This window comes from Falco naumanni, chromosome 8 (assembly GCF_017639655.2).
Source record: "Falco naumanni isolate bFalNau1 chromosome 8, bFalNau1.pat, whole genome shotgun sequence".
Classification (NCBI taxonomy): Eukaryota; Metazoa; Chordata; class Aves; order Falconiformes; family Falconidae; genus Falco; species Falco naumanni.
The window spans coordinates 52,546,560-52,566,202 of record NC_054061.1 but is presented as its reverse complement, the minus strand read 5'-3'; the positions used below and the strand labels follow the sequence as shown (position 1 = coordinate 52,566,202).

The 19,643-nt window shown below is 38.2% G+C and overlaps 1 protein-coding gene across 1 annotated transcript; it reads left to right on the top strand.

Annotated features, from left to right (window-relative positions):
• Positions 1-1,519: 1,519 nt before the first annotated feature.
• On the top strand, positions 1,520-13,101 carry ZC3H15 (zinc finger CCCH-type containing 15). Its single transcript, XM_040604196.1, is given in 11 exon segments — positions 1,520-1,564; positions 1,566-1,613; positions 3,898-3,999; positions 5,983-6,094; positions 7,803-7,955; positions 9,040-9,131; positions 10,097-10,279; positions 10,959-11,105; positions 11,269-11,373; positions 11,612-11,738; positions 12,294-13,101. Coding segments are annotated over 11 exon segments (1,293 nt in total). The 5' UTR covers positions 1,520-1,534; the 3' UTR covers positions 12,488-13,101.
• The last annotated feature ends 6,542 nt before the right edge of the window (positions 13,102-19,643 follow it).

The window sequence follows — 19,643 nt, the reverse complement described above, 5'->3', positions numbered from 1 at the left end:
GTTATTACACGCACTCAAATCTGATCCACTTCTTATGTCTTAACTTACACCATACCTTCTGCACACAGAAAGCCTGATTATTTACAAAGGATAGTTTATTAGCGGAGTTCCCCTGGGCAATAGGTAGCTAATGTTCAAACATCCAAGCTCTTTGCAGTACCAAATTTTCTCCTGCTAATCCCTAGCAAGTGTGTCAGTGCACCCAACACAGAATCAGAATTCAGGGCTGTAGCTGTTTTTTTTGGAGGCAGTTCTTAGAGGAAGATGTATTTGTCAAGTGGCACTTAGAGAAGATACAAGATGGCCATGCAAGTGGCTGACTTTGGATGTATTTATTGACTGTTGAAGTAGTGTAGGAGAGTCTGGTTTTCTCCCTGATATTTGATTGTCTCCTTGAGTTTGTAGGTTTTCTAGGATGCCATGTCGTAACTGATCTGGAGGAAATCACTGCTGTTAATAGGCAGCAAAATGTCCTGTGCCCTCATACAGCAGTTGCTTTCCTTTGGCAAAGACATCGCAGCAAAAAATACAGCTATGTACATGCATGAATGTGCTGTCACCTTACTCATCACCACTCTGTCTGTGAAGTGAGGGCCAATAGTGATTCAGCTCTCAGGCACTCTCCCCTGACAGACACCACTAAGGTGGGCATTGGTGGTTGTCCTGCACTCAGCTGTGCACAGATCTGCTGGCAGGCTTTTCACTACCGACCCCTTTTCCAGCAGCGCTTCTCCTCTGGCTTTCGGAGGGCTGTGCAGTGCCACTGATCAGGGTGTCTGACCCTGTAAGGCTGACCCTTCTCCTCAGCTTTCCCTTCTCCTCAGCTTTCCCTTCCACCTCTGCAGGTAACACACCTGTACACCCCACCCTCATTCCGCATCCGTTTAGGCAGTAATTGGACTTCTTGTTGCTTTCTAGATAGCTGCCTTGGAGCTAGCAGAGATACGAGTAGGCTGCCTGGGGCTGTTCAGGAGGCTGAGGCTCTCCATGGCACAAGCCCCACACTACGCCCGCGGGCCGGCCGCCGCCTCTGGAGGTGGCGGGGGTAACCGCATCTCCCTCGGGCGGCCACTCGTGAGGGGAACCGGCCACAGTTCCCACTGGGCAGCCGCTCCCACACGAACAGGAGGCGGCTTTCCCGCTGCTGGACCGGGATTCGGCCGGGGAGGGCCCTCGGGGGTCGCTACCCCCCCCTCTCGCTCAGCTGTTTCTCCGGTTGGCGTGCCTCCGGTTGGCAGTAGCGCGGGCGCCCCGGCCGACAGTGAGCGTGGCCTCGCCCCCCCCCGTGACGTCATCCGGAGCGGCCGGCCGTCGCGCTGCCTGCTGGGAGGTAACTGGGCCTTCGCGCGCTGCACGGGCTCCTGCGCGCGGCGAGCCCCGCGCTGCTTTCCCAGCGTGCTCCGCGGCCGGCGGCGTCGCGAGCGGGATCTGTAGCGCCTCCTCGGCGGCGGCGGCGCTGTCCCGCCCCGCCCCGTCCTCCCCGCGGCCCTGCGAGCCCCCGAGCGAGCGCCGAGGCCGCTCCGCCCTCCGCGCCATGCCCCCCAAAAAGCAGCAGCAGCCGGCGGGGGGGCAGCAAGAAGGCGGACCAAAAGAAGAAGGAGAAGATTATCGAGGTGAGGCGAGCAGGGCCGCGCCGGGCCCGGGGGGCTGCGGCCGACACCGGGCAGGCTGTTCAGCCGTCGCGCCTCTCCCTGCCCCTGCCGGGGCCTGCCGCTTCCTGCCGTTGCCCTTCGGAGGCGGGTAGCTCGCTCCCTGCGGGCCCCCGGCCTCCCCGAAGGCCCGCTGTCACGGCCCGCGGCGGCCAGGCCCGCAGGCCGCCTCTGCAGCGGCAACGGCCAAGGGTGGCTGTAAAGCCGCAAGGCTGCCGTGCGCGGCGGGGTGTGCGCACCGACACCCGGCTGGTGCCCCGCCAGCCCGGAAGCGCCGTTCCGGGGGACGCGGGTTCCCCCGGTGGCCCCAGCGCTGCCCAGACCTGTCAAAAGTACTCGCTGACCGTCGCCTTTTAGGTTGTGTTGGCGGCCGTTGCCCGTCCTGGACTGGGGGTAGGGTTTTCAGCCGGGACCTTTTCAGGCCAGAGCTGTGTTTGGAGTGAAGGTGATCTGACAAGGGTGCTCCTGCTTTTTTTTTTCTTTCTTGTCCTTGCCCTTCTCCATCTCTTGGTTCTGTGTGTTTCTGTATTTTCCGAGTCCAGCTCTCTGAGGTATAAGTTTGCATTTCTCTGCTCAAAACACGTGTGTGCTTTGGTTTGGGGTTTTTTTTTTATACAATCTGACTTGGGCGGCCAAGGAAGTATTTTCTGTAATAACAGTTTAGTTAACCTTTCATAGAAGTTGAATGCCAAGTAATTTGCAGATTAATGATTAGCATCTCTTATTCTATTTAAACCTCTGATGCTCAATTCCGTGGTGAAGCCAGATTTTTAAAAAACAGCTGTAGTGTGTATCTGTGTGTGATAATTATTATGATAGTCATGCAAATCTTCCACTATGTTGAGAGTACAAGAAGAGAGCAATTACAGAAAATTTAATGTTTGCCTGCATCTTGGCATGAAGGATTGCTGTTGGTTGCTTAGCTGTTTAGGCAGAATATTTGTGTAATGCAAGTGTTCTTTTAAATTTAGCACTGCAGAATATTGTTTCTGTGGTTTTTGGAAACGTTAGGAAAGTGGTTGTTCTTGCTCTTTGGCTTCAGTGTGTCTGATGTTCTTGCTGAATCCAGCTAAATAGGGAAAATCTGATTTTTATTACAAAAAAGTGCAGCTGAAAGGAGAAAAGCTTGCATTGATTATTAACAGTAATTTATTACATAGCTCACATACACAATGATAATATATTTTGTGGTGTGTTTGGTACAGAAATAAAATGTGTGCATAAGCTATTTTTGTTCCCAGCTAGTTATTTTGACAAATTATAGACTTGTGAAATTAGAATAAAGTAACAGAGGGCTTGCTGCTCTTGATAGGGGATACATTGTAAATGAAAACAGGATGACTCTGGAAATTCAGAACTGTTTATTTTATAAGTCTTACATAATCTATTGTTTGATTGTTAGGTTTTCCAAAAGTATGTTTGAACTGAGGTATTATCACTGGATGAACAACTGTTACTTTTTCTTGGAAGCAAAAAAATATTGGTATCAAATGAAAGGTGTGGATAGGTTTTTAGAATAGGTATTATAGTTACAGAAAATAATTTCTGCTTCAGATGCTTGTGTGAAAATAACCTGTCTTTATAAAATTTTCAGTAGGTTTGGTATTGAAAACTATCTCTTAACATTAAAACTGGAGATGTAGAAGAATTGGCTTAGGCAGCAAACAAACTTCTTGCAGTGGATTTTAGGAAGTAAAAACACTTGTCTGGACTTGACATAGGAGAAAGACTTATTTTCATGTTAGTACAGTTGGAAAATGAAAAGCTTAAAATACTTGAAAATAAAAAATAATGTATTACATGTGGCTATATTAATCTATGTAACAAATCTATAACATTTGTATATGAATACTTGAAGATAAAAGTAATAAGTCATTCCATGCAGATAGGAGAAAAAAAGCCCAATATTTATAGCTATTCAGTCTTCATCTTTTCTCCAGATGTTACTTGGGTGGTCACCAAAAACATATTGTCCTGTTGTTTTGAAAGGCCTGAAAATACCCTGTGTATACTCTCACTCTAATACTTGGATACAGGTAGGTCTGATAATAAAAGCAGTAGCTCACACAAAAGCAACATTTAGTAGGCTCTTTTAAAAAGCAAATTTTAAAGGGGATGTGAGGGGTTTAAATATCATCCGTACTGTTTCTTCGTTGCTTGTGTTGCTAGCAAGTTTTTGGGGGGGTTTTGTTGGGTTTTTGTAACAGCTTAAACTTGTTTTAATTAATGTGGCTGTATCTTGATTTAGGACAAAACATTTGGCCTAAAGAATAAAAAAGGTGCAAAACAACAGAAGTTTATCAAGGCTGTGACTCACCAGGTTAAATTTGGTCAGCAAAATCCACGTCAGGTAAGCATTCGGTCTGTAATGTTTTCCCACTGTGTAGTCAAGCCATCTTTCACTATACATATAGATTGCCATATAATACTGAAGTAGAAAAAAGTTGATGTTACTTGCCTAATGTGTTGTGACTAGCACAGATTTAACTAATAGTCTTCTCACAAAGCTTGTCTAAAGGTATACCTGAAATTAAATCATTGAAACTGGCTATCAGCAAAGTACAGTTGTACAGTCTGTTGTTTTTTCTCTTTAATTCCCACCTAATCTAAGAACTGGTGAACAGTTAAGAATAGTTGTTACTAAAACTGGAGTTGGAGGTAGATTAAAAAAGTATAAGCCTGTATGTGCTTGTTATTCTACTTATGGAAGTATTTATTACATGCCGACTTGTCCGACTTGTTTCCACTTCAAATTGTATTTGGTGACCTGGTCAAAGAAACTGGGGTTTTGAGCCACTGTTTACTATTCTGCTGCTTTTTTGTATGATGAGAAGAAATGTGATGTAGTTGAGATACAATGTTTAGATTATACTTAATCAGAAAGCATGGATTTCATGAAAATATAATGGAAGTAAGCCAGGTCTCTTATTCCTACACTGCTAGGGAAGCTAGTTGTTAAGTATTTACACAGCTTCCTCTTCTATGAATAAGCCCATAGAATAATTATGTTTGCATCAGCTAAATTTGTGATGTCATATTTCATGTTACATTCCTTACACAACGTAAGGATGAGCTACCAAATCTCAAGTACAACTTTAAAAGTAAAGTTGATATTTGGGTCATTAGTACTAATAATTTCTTGTAGCAGAAGGGAATACTTGATGTTACTTCAGAAACATTGGTGTTACTCAAACAGTGCTGCTGAAATTTCTTTATGAAGTCCCTGAATCTGTAGCATGTATAGCAATACCAGTATGTAAATTGCCAAACTAAAATAATATTTCTCAAATGCTTGTAGCTATTGACCGACAGATGTCAGAAGCTAATTTTTAGACCTGATTATACCTTTCTTGTCTTGTAAAATAGTTTTCAGTTAGGGTTGTCCCTGAGAAAGAAAGAACACTTTTTCTTGTGTCCTGAAATACAAATGGAAATGCTGTCAAGGTTTTTTTGGTGGTTTGGATTTCTGGTTCTTTTTTTCTGTTGTGTTTTCGGGGTTTTTTAACAACAAAAATACCCAACCAAAACCCTAAAACTTTGTCTTCATGCTTTTAGAACCCTAGGGTGAAACTAAAGCATTCTTAAAGTACTACTTTTCATAGCTGACATATTTGGGTCTGCGTGTTATATAAGAGTTGTGAACTTTCGGTAGGAAAACTGACCAAACTAACCAATTCCCTTCTAAAACAGTTTAGTGTATTTTTGCCAAATTCTTCAGTACCTATTTATAGTACCTATAAACTTATAGTACCTATAAAATAAATGTTCTTGTCTTACAAACCATAAGTTATCAGTGCAACACTGATATGTTGAATTGATATAAATTCAGACAAATAGTGTTTCAAAAGCACTTCCCAACTTCTATGGACAGGCTTCCTGGAATTGCTACCAGTATACAAGAGGAGCAAAGCAGCATGTGGGGGACTAAAGACAGAGAAACTTCTTGTGCAGACCTTGAGGCATTGAATAGTTGCACGACTGATGTATCACAAAAGAGCAACTAACTTTTCCTCTCATAGTCTCAATGTCTTTCACTTGATTTCCTAGCCTGTAAACGTGGAATAGAGGTAACTGTCATCTGATGGTACCTACCAGCATCTTGCATCTCTGGACAAATTTGAAATCCCTTCGGTTTGGGAGGTCGGTACCACTAGATGGCACTGGCCGTTCATGCAAGGGCAGGAATTCTGAGAAATTCAGAAATCACAGGTTCTTTCCCTCCTCTCCTTAGAAACTAATTTAGAATGATTTGCTATTTTATGTGCAGTTCATGTCAAGTGAGTAATGTCATTCTAATTTTATATTAATAACTTCAAATTTGGGGTCATTATAGGCTGCTCAAACAGAAAGTGAGAAGAAATTAAAAAAAGAAGATAAGAAAAAAGAATTACAGGAATTAAATGAACTCTTCAAGCCTGTGGTCGCTGCGCAGAAGATTAGCAAAGGTATGAGTAACTTGACTCTTCATTTATCTTCTCTTATTCACATATACACTTCAGGTAAAATAACACTTTACAAATGCCAGATCATTTTGTAATAAACTAGATATGTCTGTTTCCTTCTTTATGTAGTGTACCAAGTACTTTGTCAGTAACAATTTGACTCTTTTTTTAGGAAGTCATCTGGCATTACTAGGTCATTAGAATATCAAAAACTATGTTGATATTGACGGGGCAGCTATAGATACTTTGCTGTATTCATGTTCATTAATTAGATGCTTCTGGGTGAGCAGCCTGATTTTTTTTGTGTGTGTGTATATGTTGGTATTTAAAGCAGCCTGTCTCCCCAGGGAGACATCAACATCCAGGTATGACAAGGAGTATAATGTATTAAAGTTTTCTGTGAAGACAATAGTTAAAAGTCAGAACAGTAAAATTTTTCCAATTACTTCTGTTCCAAATCACCTTGGTTTTGTAAGTGCAGTCTAACTTGAATCCAGTTATTGAGCAAACTAGTTTTGTGATGAAATGTAAGTTTTAAGAGTTTTTGGTAATTCTAGGAAATTCTACAACTGGCTGCTATGTGAGGGGGGGTGGGGAAGATAATACTCTTAGGGAATGGATTAAATGCTATCAACACTTTGTTTTATTAATCTTGAAACTAATGAAATTACACACAATTTTTTGACTAAACAAATACGATTTCCATGTATGTCTTCCTGGTATTTGCTCGTTGTGGCGCTTAGCAGCCATGAAGGCCAGTTTTCTGATGATGGTAACGCAGTGGTCAGCCTTCTCCAAATAAAGTAGCTCTTGACTTGAAGTTATTTCAGAAGACTAACATTGTCCTAAGTAAAGCTTTGGCTTTCTACTGAGATTGCCAACAAGGAGAGCTACATTACCTGAAGTTCTCTTAGGGATCCATTCACTGTTTAAAGACTAGATTTTTAGTGAAGATTTTAAGCAAGTGTTGCTGTACCTACTTTAGTCGCTGGTGACTTGCACCCAGTGCGAAATGAGCAAGATGAAAACTTGAGCTTAAAATCTTACATGAGTATTTAATGAATATTCCAAGTAAAGTATTTCTGATTGAGTTGTGCCTCATAAATATGCTTCTACTTGCTTTCATTTCTTCTCTCACCTTCTGATGGTCAAATAATTGATATTTACTTAAACTGTAGTTAGGTTGATCGAATAGTTAATACATAACAGTTGCTTGTTTGGGGGTTATGAGCAGCCATCTTATTTCTATTTTTAAAGTGGTCTGAATAAGTGCGCATTAGATTATTATGATTCATTTTAGTGTGGTGTTGATCTGTTAAGGAAAGGCTGACGTCCAGAAGATGCTTCTCTGTGTATTAGAGGCAAAAATAGTTTATTTTATAGGGAAGAAGTTGCACAGAATTTTATCTCATATGTGTTATAGGAATGAATGATTCACTCAAGCTTGCTGCTATCTGTATTTCTTTAAGTAGTAAAATGCCGGCTTTGATACTTCATGGAAAGATGTTATACAAAGTAGATATGACATGTTCAGGACATGAAGTATTTACTTGGGATGAACTTCACATGAAATAACTTCCACTTCTAAAAACGTGGTTTCATTTTCTACAGATCCTAAAGAATGTATGATCGTAGATACTGTTCTCAGAACTTTTAATATACAGCTTTTGCTAAAAAGTAGTATAAAAATATAAAAACTTTCTTCACTCAGGTGCTGATCCCAAATCTGTAGTTTGTGCTTTCTTCAAGCAAGGACAGTGCACTAAAGGAGACAAGTGCAAGTTTTCTCATGATTTGTCTTTGGAAAGGAAGTGTGAAAAACGAAGCGTCTACATTGATGCGCGAGATGAAGACCTTGAAAAAGGTATAATACTTCTAGAAAATGACTACTAAACTATTCTGATTCTGAATTTTTAAGATTAAGAGGCTTCTTGTGTTGTGGTTATGAACCTGGCCAATGACCAAGGCAATCCATACCACTATGTTCAAAATTATGAACAACAGTGTCATTTGCTTAAGAAGTGTGCTCACACTTTAGACCTTATTTAGAAAAAGAAGTATGACTTAGTGGTGTTGGATGGTGGTTTTTAAATTCTGCTGTGTAAACATATTATGTTCTACAAGTAGGAAGTTGTACAGTATTTGGTCTGGCTTATGGTTGCTAGTTTCTTCTAAGTTCTATAAAACAGAAGTGCAAAAGGAGGAAGTGTAATGAGCAACTGTAGTTGCCTTCGAGAACTATTATTAGTGCTTGCCCAAATATGCACAGTTCTAGAATTCAAGACAGTTTGGAATTTTTTCTGTGACTTCTTTTCTGTTCCCCAAATCATTTTTTTACTAAGTACTCTGGATTTTGCTTTTACTTAGCAGGTGTTAGAGATTTTATAGTCAGAATTATTTCTTTCGTTCTTCGACAATACATCGCATCTCAGTCTTTATTTGAATTCTAGCCTCTGTCATAGTAAATGTATGTGATAGCATCCCATAGGTTAACTACTACTGTTACCATTGGTGGTCTTGCTTCTTTTGATGGAACCTTCTTTTAAATTTAACACTAAGTTTGGTATTCTTTGTTTTGATACTCCAAATGTATTATCTGTATTTCTGGACCTTATCCTCCAGTCTTCTCTTTTATTCAGTCTTCATCCTTTTTCTTCTTTTCCTTGTCTATGTTTGGTAGTGTACAGATGGAATGATACATTTTTAGTCTTGAACTGAAACACACTTTATGCGTGTCAAAATATAAATTTCTAAGGCTTTTGAGAAATTGTCTTGTGAGCAGCATAAGACAGTTTGAAAACTGTAAAATAAAATCTTGGTTTTATTTTCAGTTCTGTAAACTAAAATATAAGAGTTGCATATTAAAACTTTTATTAGGGAGAAAAGGATCTTGTTAGCATTGTTTAGTATTTGAGGGTTTTTTTAAACCATCTGTGGTCTTTTTCTAGATACAATGGATAACTGGGATGAGAAGAAGCTGGAAGAAGTGGTGAACAAGAAGCATGGTGAGGCGGAAAAGAAAAAACCCAAAACTCAAATAGTATGTGGCTTGTTTTCTTTTTTTGTGTTTTTTTTTCTTTCTTTACTGTAGTTCAATTAAAAAAGTAACTGCAGACTGGTATTAGACATGTTTATTGTTAACTAAAGATTTTGAATGTAATATTGTAACAATATTCCGAGTATCCAGTTGAGCTGATAGTATTTCTAATAATGTATTTTTAAAACAAACAAAAAAAAACAACCCCAAAGCTCTTTCAGTCGTCAGAAGATACTTTCTCATGTAAATTACAAATGGGTAGTAGATTAAGTGCTTTCAAACTAGAAATGCTAAAGGAATCAGTCATTTATCTAATGCTTGCTTAGAAGATTCAAGTATTGTGATTAGTTAGGTCTGTTGTCTAGCTCTAGTGACTGCTATATATATTGGGTTATTTATGTACTGGGTGACATATAAACATGTAAACTTAATTTTTTTCCTGTAAGCTGAAATTTACTAATTGAGAATCCCTTTAATTCCTGACCTCTAATTTCAAGAATATTCTTTAGTTTGTGCACTAAATGGCGTAATATCTTAATCCCTTTTTCAGAACTATTTTACCTTGTTTTCTGTACCAGTTCTAGAACAGCATCTTTATCTCAGGGTCATGAGCTGGAAGGTGTAACATCTGAGGCAGATTGAATTTATTTTGATTAAAACTACACTGACATTGGTGAGCAGGAAGACAGACTGTCAGCATGCTTTTACATGTCCTGCTGGGTTTACGGTAGTACACAGTTGCTAGTCTTCTGAGTCATCCTGTCATCTTAAATTGGGATTATATTAAGGGGAAAAACTGTTGACTACGTGAGTTTTATATAATAAGTTGCACTTCTTTTGTCTACCTTTTTAGTAACATGTTTATTTGAACTGGCTTTGAATTACTGTACTTAAGACATGTAGTAGTGTAGTGTGAATTGCTGGGGCTGAAAAGTAAATGCTGTGTTAACGACCATTGTTTTATACAGGTCTGCAAATACTTCCTTGATGCTATTGAAAACAACAAATACGGATGGTTTTGGGTCTGTCCAGGCGGAGGAGACAACTGCATGTATCGCCATGCTCTCCCTCCAGGTTTTGTATTAAAAAAAGACAAGAAGAAGGAGGAAAAGCAAGATGAAATTTCTTTAGAAGATCTAATAGAAAAAGAGGTAAAGTTGTCAGACAGGTACCATTTGGTGGTATTGGTTTTCATTACTCTGAAGAGACAGTTGTAACTAACTTTCTAATTAATAATTAAGAAGTATAAAATGTTTTCCTAGCTGTATGAGCTAGGGTAAAGAATGTATAGTATTTGATTCATGTTTTTGTTTAGAAACTATTACCTAGTGAATAAACTATAGCTGCATACTCAGTGCAGGTGTTGCTAATCCTTTTTTAGGAGGCATCTATTTCTTGTTGCTGTTTTTCCTTTACCTGTTACAATTGCTTCTAAGGCCTTTTGTCATCCCCAGCTCACTGCCTGCTTAGTTTTTGCATAACTCTGTAATGAGGAAACAACATCAAGAGAATGGTGCCTTCTGAAGGTGTTCTGTTGCTGCTGTGTTTATTTCTGTCACCATTACCTGGCGTGTCAATTTGAGGAGATACTGGGCTGTTACCGTTGGTTTCTTTCCTCCTCTGCTCTTCTTGTTGAGTTGTCTCACTAGCTAGAAAATAGTGTGTTGAGTCAAACTATAAGCTCATGGTGCATGTTTAAGAGTGATGAGAGTGAGGAAGGAACTGGAAAGGAATGTTTTCATTTATTTCTGGAAAAGAATAATTAGATCTCTAATTTGTTATAGCCTTAGGAAACAATTTCTAGCATTAATCGGTCTCTTTACTTGACAGCGTGCTGCCTTAGGACCAAATGTTACCAAAATTACTCTAGAGTGTTTTATTGCATGGAAGAGAAGAAAAAGACAAGAAAAAATTGATAAGGCTGAGCAAGATATGGAGCGGAGGAAAGCAGATTTTAAAGCTGGCAAAGCATTGGTGGTATGTTCTATAGTCCAATTCTTAATGTAAGAAGGAAGAGTAAATAAGTTTTTGTAATAAGGTAGCTGGCATGGAATTGCTTTGCTTTTGTGCTTTTTTTCTTTACAACAGTATAAATTTTATTAAGTGATAAATTAAGATGATTATTTTTTTCTTTGAATAGATCAGTGGGCGTGAAGTATTTGAGTTCCGACCAGAGTTGGTTGATGCAGATGATGAAGAAGCAGATGACACTCATTATGTTCAAGGAACGGGAGAAGATGATGAGGTAAAGAACAGTATTAACTGGAAGAATATACCAAGTTATATTCAAGTTTGAAAATTTTAATTTGAGAGTTCTTACAGTGCAGTTAAGCTCAGTTTTCAAATTTCACACCACTGCAGAGTGTATTTTGTCAAAATTTTTGTGTCAAAAGGAAGTTTAAAATAATTTACTAGAAATGATGCAGAAATGAGAATTTCTGTAGGAAGGTAATTCATGCAGAGCATCTTGGTTTGTTTTGCAGATGGAAGACCCTGTGTGTATAAATGACGTAGATTTGAGCCTCTATGTCCCAAAGGCTGTTGATGAAACTGGCATTACTGTGGCTAGTCCTGAGCGATTCAGCACATACAGTTCAATAGAAAAAGATGGTAAGTCCATGACTTAGGCATCACCAATACAGGATTGAATTGTTAAGAGCATTCCAGGAGGTAGATAGACGTGAATTACTGTCAAGTGTAAATGAAAGGTAGTGGTCATGGCCACTTGAAGTTTGTTTGTTTGTTGAAGCATTTTCTTTTTTTTCTTTGTAATTTCTAGCTAGCTTAAGCTATCTTGTAATTTCTTAGAGCAGTCTTGATATTGGTGCACTTCTGAAATGCATACCCTTTTCTTTAAGACCTGGAGTCTTTTAAGTGCAGACAACAAGTAAAAACGGCTCATTAAGTTAAACCCAGTTATGAAAATAGGAGTTTGAGGAGCTGGGAGTTTGAGTTACATTTGGTTTTAAACTGTTGTAATAATTAATGATCCAAACCTGCATATTAATCCATTACATGCAATTTAACCAATGTAAGTCTATGTAAATTTAAAATCGGGTACCTTCTTTATAGTTTTAAAACTTCAAAGCCTGTACAGTAGGATTGTGAATTGGTGATTAAGAAGCTTGTGACACTGAAATGTGTAAGAATTATTTTTATTTTCAGATAATAAATTAAGTGAAGCTTCTGGTGGTGATATAAACAGCAGTGAGAAGAATGATTTAGAAGAAGATAATGATGGAGATGGGGAGTTGGAAAATGGAGTTATTGATGCAGTTCCAGTTGATGAAAATCTTTTTACTGGAGAGGACTTGGATGAACTAGAAGAAGAACTAAACACTCTTGATTTAGAAGAATGAATTAAAAAGCTCAAGTGAGGAGTTGAATCTCTATGTGACAAAATGAAAACTGACTACACTTTTTTTTTTCTCCTTTTTGAATAAAATTCTTAAGCAGGATGTTTATGGTTACCCAGCTGAATCTGATGGGCATGTCATATATCAGGAATATTTTCCTTCAGTCTCATCTACTCCAGTCTTGACTATGCTCACAGTAAAATATTCAGAGTAGCTCAGAATTACCTGACAGCTGAATTTGCAGAAAATGAGATTATAACTTTCAACTAAAAGTAGAAAGTGAAACTGCTTTGCCAGTATGCAAGTACAAGTGGGCAATTTGATACCAGGTACAGTATAAAACCCAAAGTATACGTTCTTCACCAGATCTACGTTTTTATTAGTGATTGTATTTGATTAGAAACTGCCTGAAGTGTTTTTAGGCGGTATACTCTAATGGGGCTGATGCAGATTATGCTTCTTTAAGTGGTAATTAGCTTTATTTGATCAGCTGGATACTGAAGATTGTGAACTGATACATCATACAGTACAATATGATGCCCTCTGTTTAAAATATTTTAAACTTTCCCACAGCCTTTTGCCAACAAAACTGTAAATAAAAACTATCAACTTTAAAATACCTGTGTTGATTTTTCTCTGTTAAGTTAGGATATCACACCAAACTGTTTATTGCTTCTTTTTTTAATCCAGTGATAAACATTTTTCTCTCCAGTCCTGATACGGAAGTGGTGATGTTGGCTTCAGTTTAATTAGGGCTAACAAATTACAGTTTTTATTTTCCACACTTTATGCAGTGTAAAACTCAGCAGCTGAGTTTTTTCCCCTACTGTCTTATCTCCTACGCATCCGCTAACTGATTTAATACATACTATATATCACTCATTGCTATTTGAGTCTCATTCTTTCCCCACTCTGTTTTGTATATTAGCAAAGACTTCAGGCTCTGCAGAGGTCTGAAAAAAAACCAAAATGCCTGCTCTGTCTTTGTGGTGTTCTATAAATAACACGAAGTTATGCAGTATGAAGTTGCCTCAAAGTGGAGCAGTGTTATACCCTGCAGGCAGCACTTGTCAGGCTTACGTGAAGTCAGCGTGTCCTTTTAAAATTCACTGAATTCCTGCCATCAAAAGTTTCTCAGTGGTGCTTTTTGAAGGGGGCTGTAGGTTATGCATCCTTGCCATACTGCTAATAGTATCTGCAACAGTATTGCTGTACTAATGATACCGTTTGTATCTATTTTTATAAAGCTTTTAAATTATTACTTAAAGACCATTAAGATTTATGGCATTGTTAGTAAGTTTTCTCAAATGGCTTTTGGTTGGTAATATTAGCTTGAATGGTGTTTTTTTACACTGCTAAATTGGCTCTTGTATCTTGAATGCTATTTCTGAAATAGCTGACTTAGACATTTTTTGCCCTTTTTGGAATCTTTGCGGATTTTTCTCCTATAGGAACAAGAAGCAATGTTTGTGAGAAAGAGGCCTACTGAAATTGACTTCTAAATGTAAGTGTTTAAAGAAAAGCTACAATATCAGATAGAAATATTTATTTATTTAGGGCCATAGGAGTAAAATCTCCATAAACGGTGTTGACAGATTATTGTACTATACTGGCCAGCAATAGGATACCTGGATATCAGGACACTTAAGAATGCAATTCATTTGAATGTATGATGCATAATTTTTCAAAGTTGTATATTTTAAATGGGAATAAAAGTAATTTAATCATTATTAAGGATGAAAGTGGCTTTCTATATTTGATGTCTTAGAGGCTGTTGTATTGTACATAGTGCTGATTTCTATCATACCGATCTGTTTAACTGATGGAAGTAAGTTAAGTCTTTGCCACATTTGTCAATGTTTAATTATTGGTATTTCACAGTGGAGGAATGAAAGGGTAACTCATACTAATTTCAGCAAATAAAACACAGCTAGAAGGGCAGAGAGAGAGAGTGTGTGTGACCTCTTTTAGGTTTAAAGGGTTCAGTTACAGTGCATAACTCATTTTGCGTGCATCATTTAAACGTTAGGACAGTGACCTTGTAGAGTATTTAAATACGTTGGATATCTGTAAGTTGAAGAAAAACTTGTTTTCATAGATCATTATTGACAGATTGTTTCCTGACCATGTGAAGCAATAGTTTGCTATCCCTTTTTGTTTTCACCCTTTCCTCTTAACTAACTTTGGCGCTTCTCCTGACTGGACTTGTTCTAGCCTCTTAACTTGGTCTGTCTAGATTTCTAACTGTGAAAGCAGGTGATGGCCTTCAAAGAAGTTTTTGTTAATGTAGCATTCAGGCATACTTTCAAGGTTTAGTACCAATACGTTGCTACTTGTTCTTCTGCTTGAAGTGTGACTATAACCTGTTAAAACTTTTTAATCTTGTTAGTTAAAGAAGCCTAAACTAGCAGCTGACTGCCTGCTTAGTTTCAGTCAGTAAATGCTCAATTGAAAATGAACGCAAAGGCCTTACTTCGGGTAGATGAATTTATTAATGTTTTGGAAATGAGCACTGTTGATGGAATGGAGTCCGCCTGAAGGTGACTTACCACTGAGTTGTTCCTATTGATGCAAGTTTCCAAAAATTAATCTGATACAAAGTGAATGAGTCACTTATGGAAAAGTTAAATATAATCTGAATCCAAAAATAGTGTGTTCTGTGACCATCCGGTCTGTATCGGTCAAAAGTACAACATTTCACTGTTGGGAGGAGCAGGAAGGCTTGGTCCAAGACACTTAATGGGTCCAGGTCAGGCTGTGAAGGATGAGCTGGGTAAGAAACCCCTCCACAATAAACATCATTCCTTTCTCTTGCAGCCTGCACCACTGTTGACATCATCTTGGTTTTTGTGTAACTTAAATGAGTACTAAGTGACAAATGTAATATAGCGGTGGCCTCAATGTTTCTTGAGTAAATATGCTGTTGTAGCACTCTGCCTTCACAGCACCTTTGTTACTGGACATTTGTGTGGACAAAACCAGTTTAAAAAATGCTGTAGAAAACTTATGCCTGTCCTTCCTAGTGTTTGCTGTTGTGGGAGTAGAGTGTTTGTTGGCTTTACATTTTGATGTATGTTAAAATCACATCATTTTTCCATCACACGTTTTCATCACATACAAAAATTGCTGAAACTGACAAGCTTTAATTTTTTATAGGAATTTTTTTTGAGGTCTCTATGACTGAATTTTATGCTTGCCACTGTTTTGTTACTCAGAGTTCTACTTATTTTGTAACAAACATTGTTGGTAAAGGCCTGGAAAAAATTTGGACAAAAATCAAATGTAAATACTGACACTAATTATTACATCTACTAGTTGTTTGGAACAGAAATGTTGCCATTTTTTAATGGATAAGGTTCCCCCACTGTTTTTTATCAAGGAGAGGTTTTACTATTGATAAGCTTTGGAGGAAGCAGTGGTACTGTTCTTGGCAATTGAGTATTGTCATAACAGATTGTGTTTGTTTAGCAGATAGATTATACAGAAAGAAGTTACATACATACTGATATATTTTTAGGAGTATTTTCCTTTAACAGATCTTTACACAGTTGCATGGAATTTAAAGTGTCAAAGTATGTCTCAGACATTCTGAATACTGATTTCTACTTACTTTGCAATGCTTGTGCCTCTTTAAAAACTACATGAATATAATAAGCAACACAGGCGTAAATGTTTTGCAGGCTTACATATCTTGCAAATAACGTTTTGGAAGTTTCATAAACAGTGTTTGTTGTTCTTCTTCCATGTGCTTCTTTTTAATAACTTACTGAAACTGTAGAGTGATTGCAAACTAAAGTGATAAACTAAAAATCTTACAAGGTTAGATCTTTGTTTCCTTCACCGTGAAATTATTGCAGTCCTAAATTGAGAGGGTGACATGGCTCTCATGCAGATATCTCTCACCTATATTCACCTGAAGTATCTCAGGAGAAATAAGAATATCAATAAGGTATCAATAAGAATAGGAAGAAAACTGGGAAAATGATATCTGGGAAGCACAGAGGAACCTCAAAAAAGCACTGTAAGAGAAGCCGCACTGAATCAGGACAAAAGACCATTTATCAAGCTGCAGAAACCAGACCTGTGGGGAAGAAAGGTAAGAAAAGGACAAGCCCATGTACTTCTCAGGAGTGCTTGTCATGTGTAGCTTCCAACAATTCTTAATTTAAGTTTCCTTTACTAGATGTAGCCCATGATGGCTTTTTCTTCCAAGTAATTGTGAGCTGTTGCTCCCTTGAATCCTTGTTTTTAGCATCTTTTGGAAACCCAACAGTTCCACAGTTCTGTTACATCTTGTTTTGAATGCGACTCCTACTAGCTTGCATTATCGGAACTCTAGGAAAAAATACTTGGAGGAAATGATGTCCTATGCCTTCCTCTGCTTTGACTTGATGCTAAGTAGAGAAAGTGGATATCAAAGGAGGAGCTGATGGATTTCAGTTGTGAAGAACACATTCTCCTGATGTATTTCAGTGCTACAGACTTTTTTTTCCCCCCTTACAGAATTAGAAACTATCTCCTAAGATGCTTGATTCTCTGCTATGAACAGGCCTTAATTGGTAAAATCTTTAATGGAGCAAATAGTCTTTGTACTAGGTGTATTTTATGTAGCTATGATCACCTTAAGTGCTTTTACAGTGATATCTGCAAATCGCCCTTCTCTTTCTCCCTCGCGTTAGTATTGGAGGCTTGGAAGTGACCTTGGCTTAGTCTGTCACTTTTAGTTCTTTCATCTCAATAGATGCTCTGTCTTTTTACAGAGAGTGGCTGTTGCTGATATTAGCGATAAGGCTGAGATGTTTTATTCATTTATGATGTTATAGCCCTAATATGTGACCACAATAGCCTCCTTCATAACACATTACTGAAATGTATAGCAAAAATAATCCATTATTTTGATCATAAAATATCAAAATTTTTTCAGTGAAAGATACCTCGGAGGTAACTTCTTTATTTTACATTTTGTGATGGAAAATGATTACAGAGTTTTGTAATACATTTGGACATAAATTTGAGCAAGTCTGGCTTAAAATTGAAGAGATGTTCCCAAAGTATACTCGATCAGACTTAATGAGATGGACTCCTAAATTAAAGCAAGATACAAGGGAAAAGAAAGCATCGTGGCTTTGCTTAAAAAAAAAGAAAAAGGCCTGGAAAGAAGCAGAAGCATTCCTGAAGGGAAGAGGAGCAAATTGTTGCAGAAGGTTCGCAAGGCAAAACAGTATTCATTGTATAGCCAGCCATTAGGGAAATGTGTGCTATGGCTGCTGCATCCTTGGATCTGTGTTGGAATCAAACTGTCTTGTCAGTGTGTAATGTGGCTGTAGTCCACTTCTTGTAGTTGTAGAAAACCTGCTAAAACCTTACTTTCCCAAGCCTCTAATAAATTTTAGCAGGCTTGCCATTCTAGGAGACCTTCTGTCCTGTTCATGTTTTATCTCCGTTCTTGGTTTTTTTATTTATTTATTCATTGGTTTACCTTCTGATGCTGAGGCTGTTGGTCTTGTGCTCCGAACACAGTGTGTAAAAATGGTGTCAAAGACATTATGGTAGTTTAGTCTCTATACGATAATTCCAAACCCATCACAAACTCTCAGTCAATGTTTTCTACCAATCTTAGTAATGTCTGACATGTCAGGTAGTTTAGATGTTGTGGTTTGGGAACAGTAGGCTCCTTTAAAAAGATGAATTGACCTTGAATTTTAAATCTGTATTTGCAACTTAATGCCTCCTTATAATTGGATAACAGCAAAGTTCCTATTTAAGAAATGTTTACTCTTCATCACTTCCTGTTGTCTTCTGTCTCTTCCAAGTGTAAACACTACATAAGGGAGGCTTTCCTGACTATCCTTTCTAATCCATATCAACTAGCTTAGTAATGGTTGTGTAAACTAGCTGGCAGTGTTCTCCCTTTGGGCTCTCACCACGGGCAAAAGCACAGGATTGCCCAGCAGTGTGCTCTCCTAAGCTGGCTCTAAATGCTGCAGGGTTTGTTTAGAAAATGGAGAGAAGAAGGGTTAGGAAGGTTGGTCAGAAAGGACACAGCGAAGATCTTGTCTCTTCAAGGGTCTGTCAGACTAGAGTCAAAATAAGAGGAAATAAACTATAAGGGATCAACAGGAGTTTAACTGCTGTTGTCTAACTTTGAACTCTTCTTTCGAACAAGAACCTAGCAGGTGTCAGAACTACACTTATACCACAAGCTCTTCAATCTTGTCAATACAAAAAGTGTGTATTCTATAAATAGCAGGTTTAGATTCTATCCAACAGAGAAATACCAGGTTACAGTATCAGATAGAGAGGAGCGTGGCTTTACTTTATTGCCTTTCGATCCTACTTGCTCTGCATCCGATTACTATTTTGCCGTATAATTCTCAAAGCCTTTAAAGTCTGAACTCATTACCAAGCATAGAGCGGTTTCCAAAGATTTTTTTTTTCCTGTTGATAACCAGGGAATTTTTATGTTTTAAACTTGGCTTTGTTCCAAGTCCTTTAGCAGGAACGTGGAAGTGTTACTGTAATACAGGAGCACTGGAGGACAGATGCTTCAAGGTGCAAGATGTGGCATTACGTTTCTGGAACAGTAAACTAAAAAGCAAAGATGACTGCTGTTTGAGACTGAGCTTTATTAGGTTACTTTTGAAATGCACAATTTAAAAAAAAAAGAAAAATCGGTGACAAATTTTCAAAAACTAGGGAATACAAATAAACTTGTACATAATGAACTGTCACACTTTTACTAAATAGGTTATTTGCCCTGGAGTGCACAGGAATGGCAGCATCTCTGTAGCAGGAAGCAGTGATCTCCTGTATTTCTATGTAACCAGAAGCAAGCAAGAATGTAAGAAAAGTCAAAATTGCCTCTTGTCTTCTGGAAATTCTCCATAAATAGAAAACTTGTAGAAAGTGACCCCTGTCTTATGTGCTTATACATCCTGGTTGTTGGGAAGTGTTCTGTTTCTCTTTCCTCCTGGCAGAATACTGTTTCACAAGTATTCTTGCCAGCATAGTCACTTCCACTTTCTAAATAAAAACCGTATGTGTTGTGATCTGTATGCACTTTCAAGGGCTGATGGGCTCCTCAGAAAGGACAGTACTTAAAATTATATGAAAACAGTGACAAGGAGAAAGGGGAAAGGTTCTTAGGTTAGACATTTAG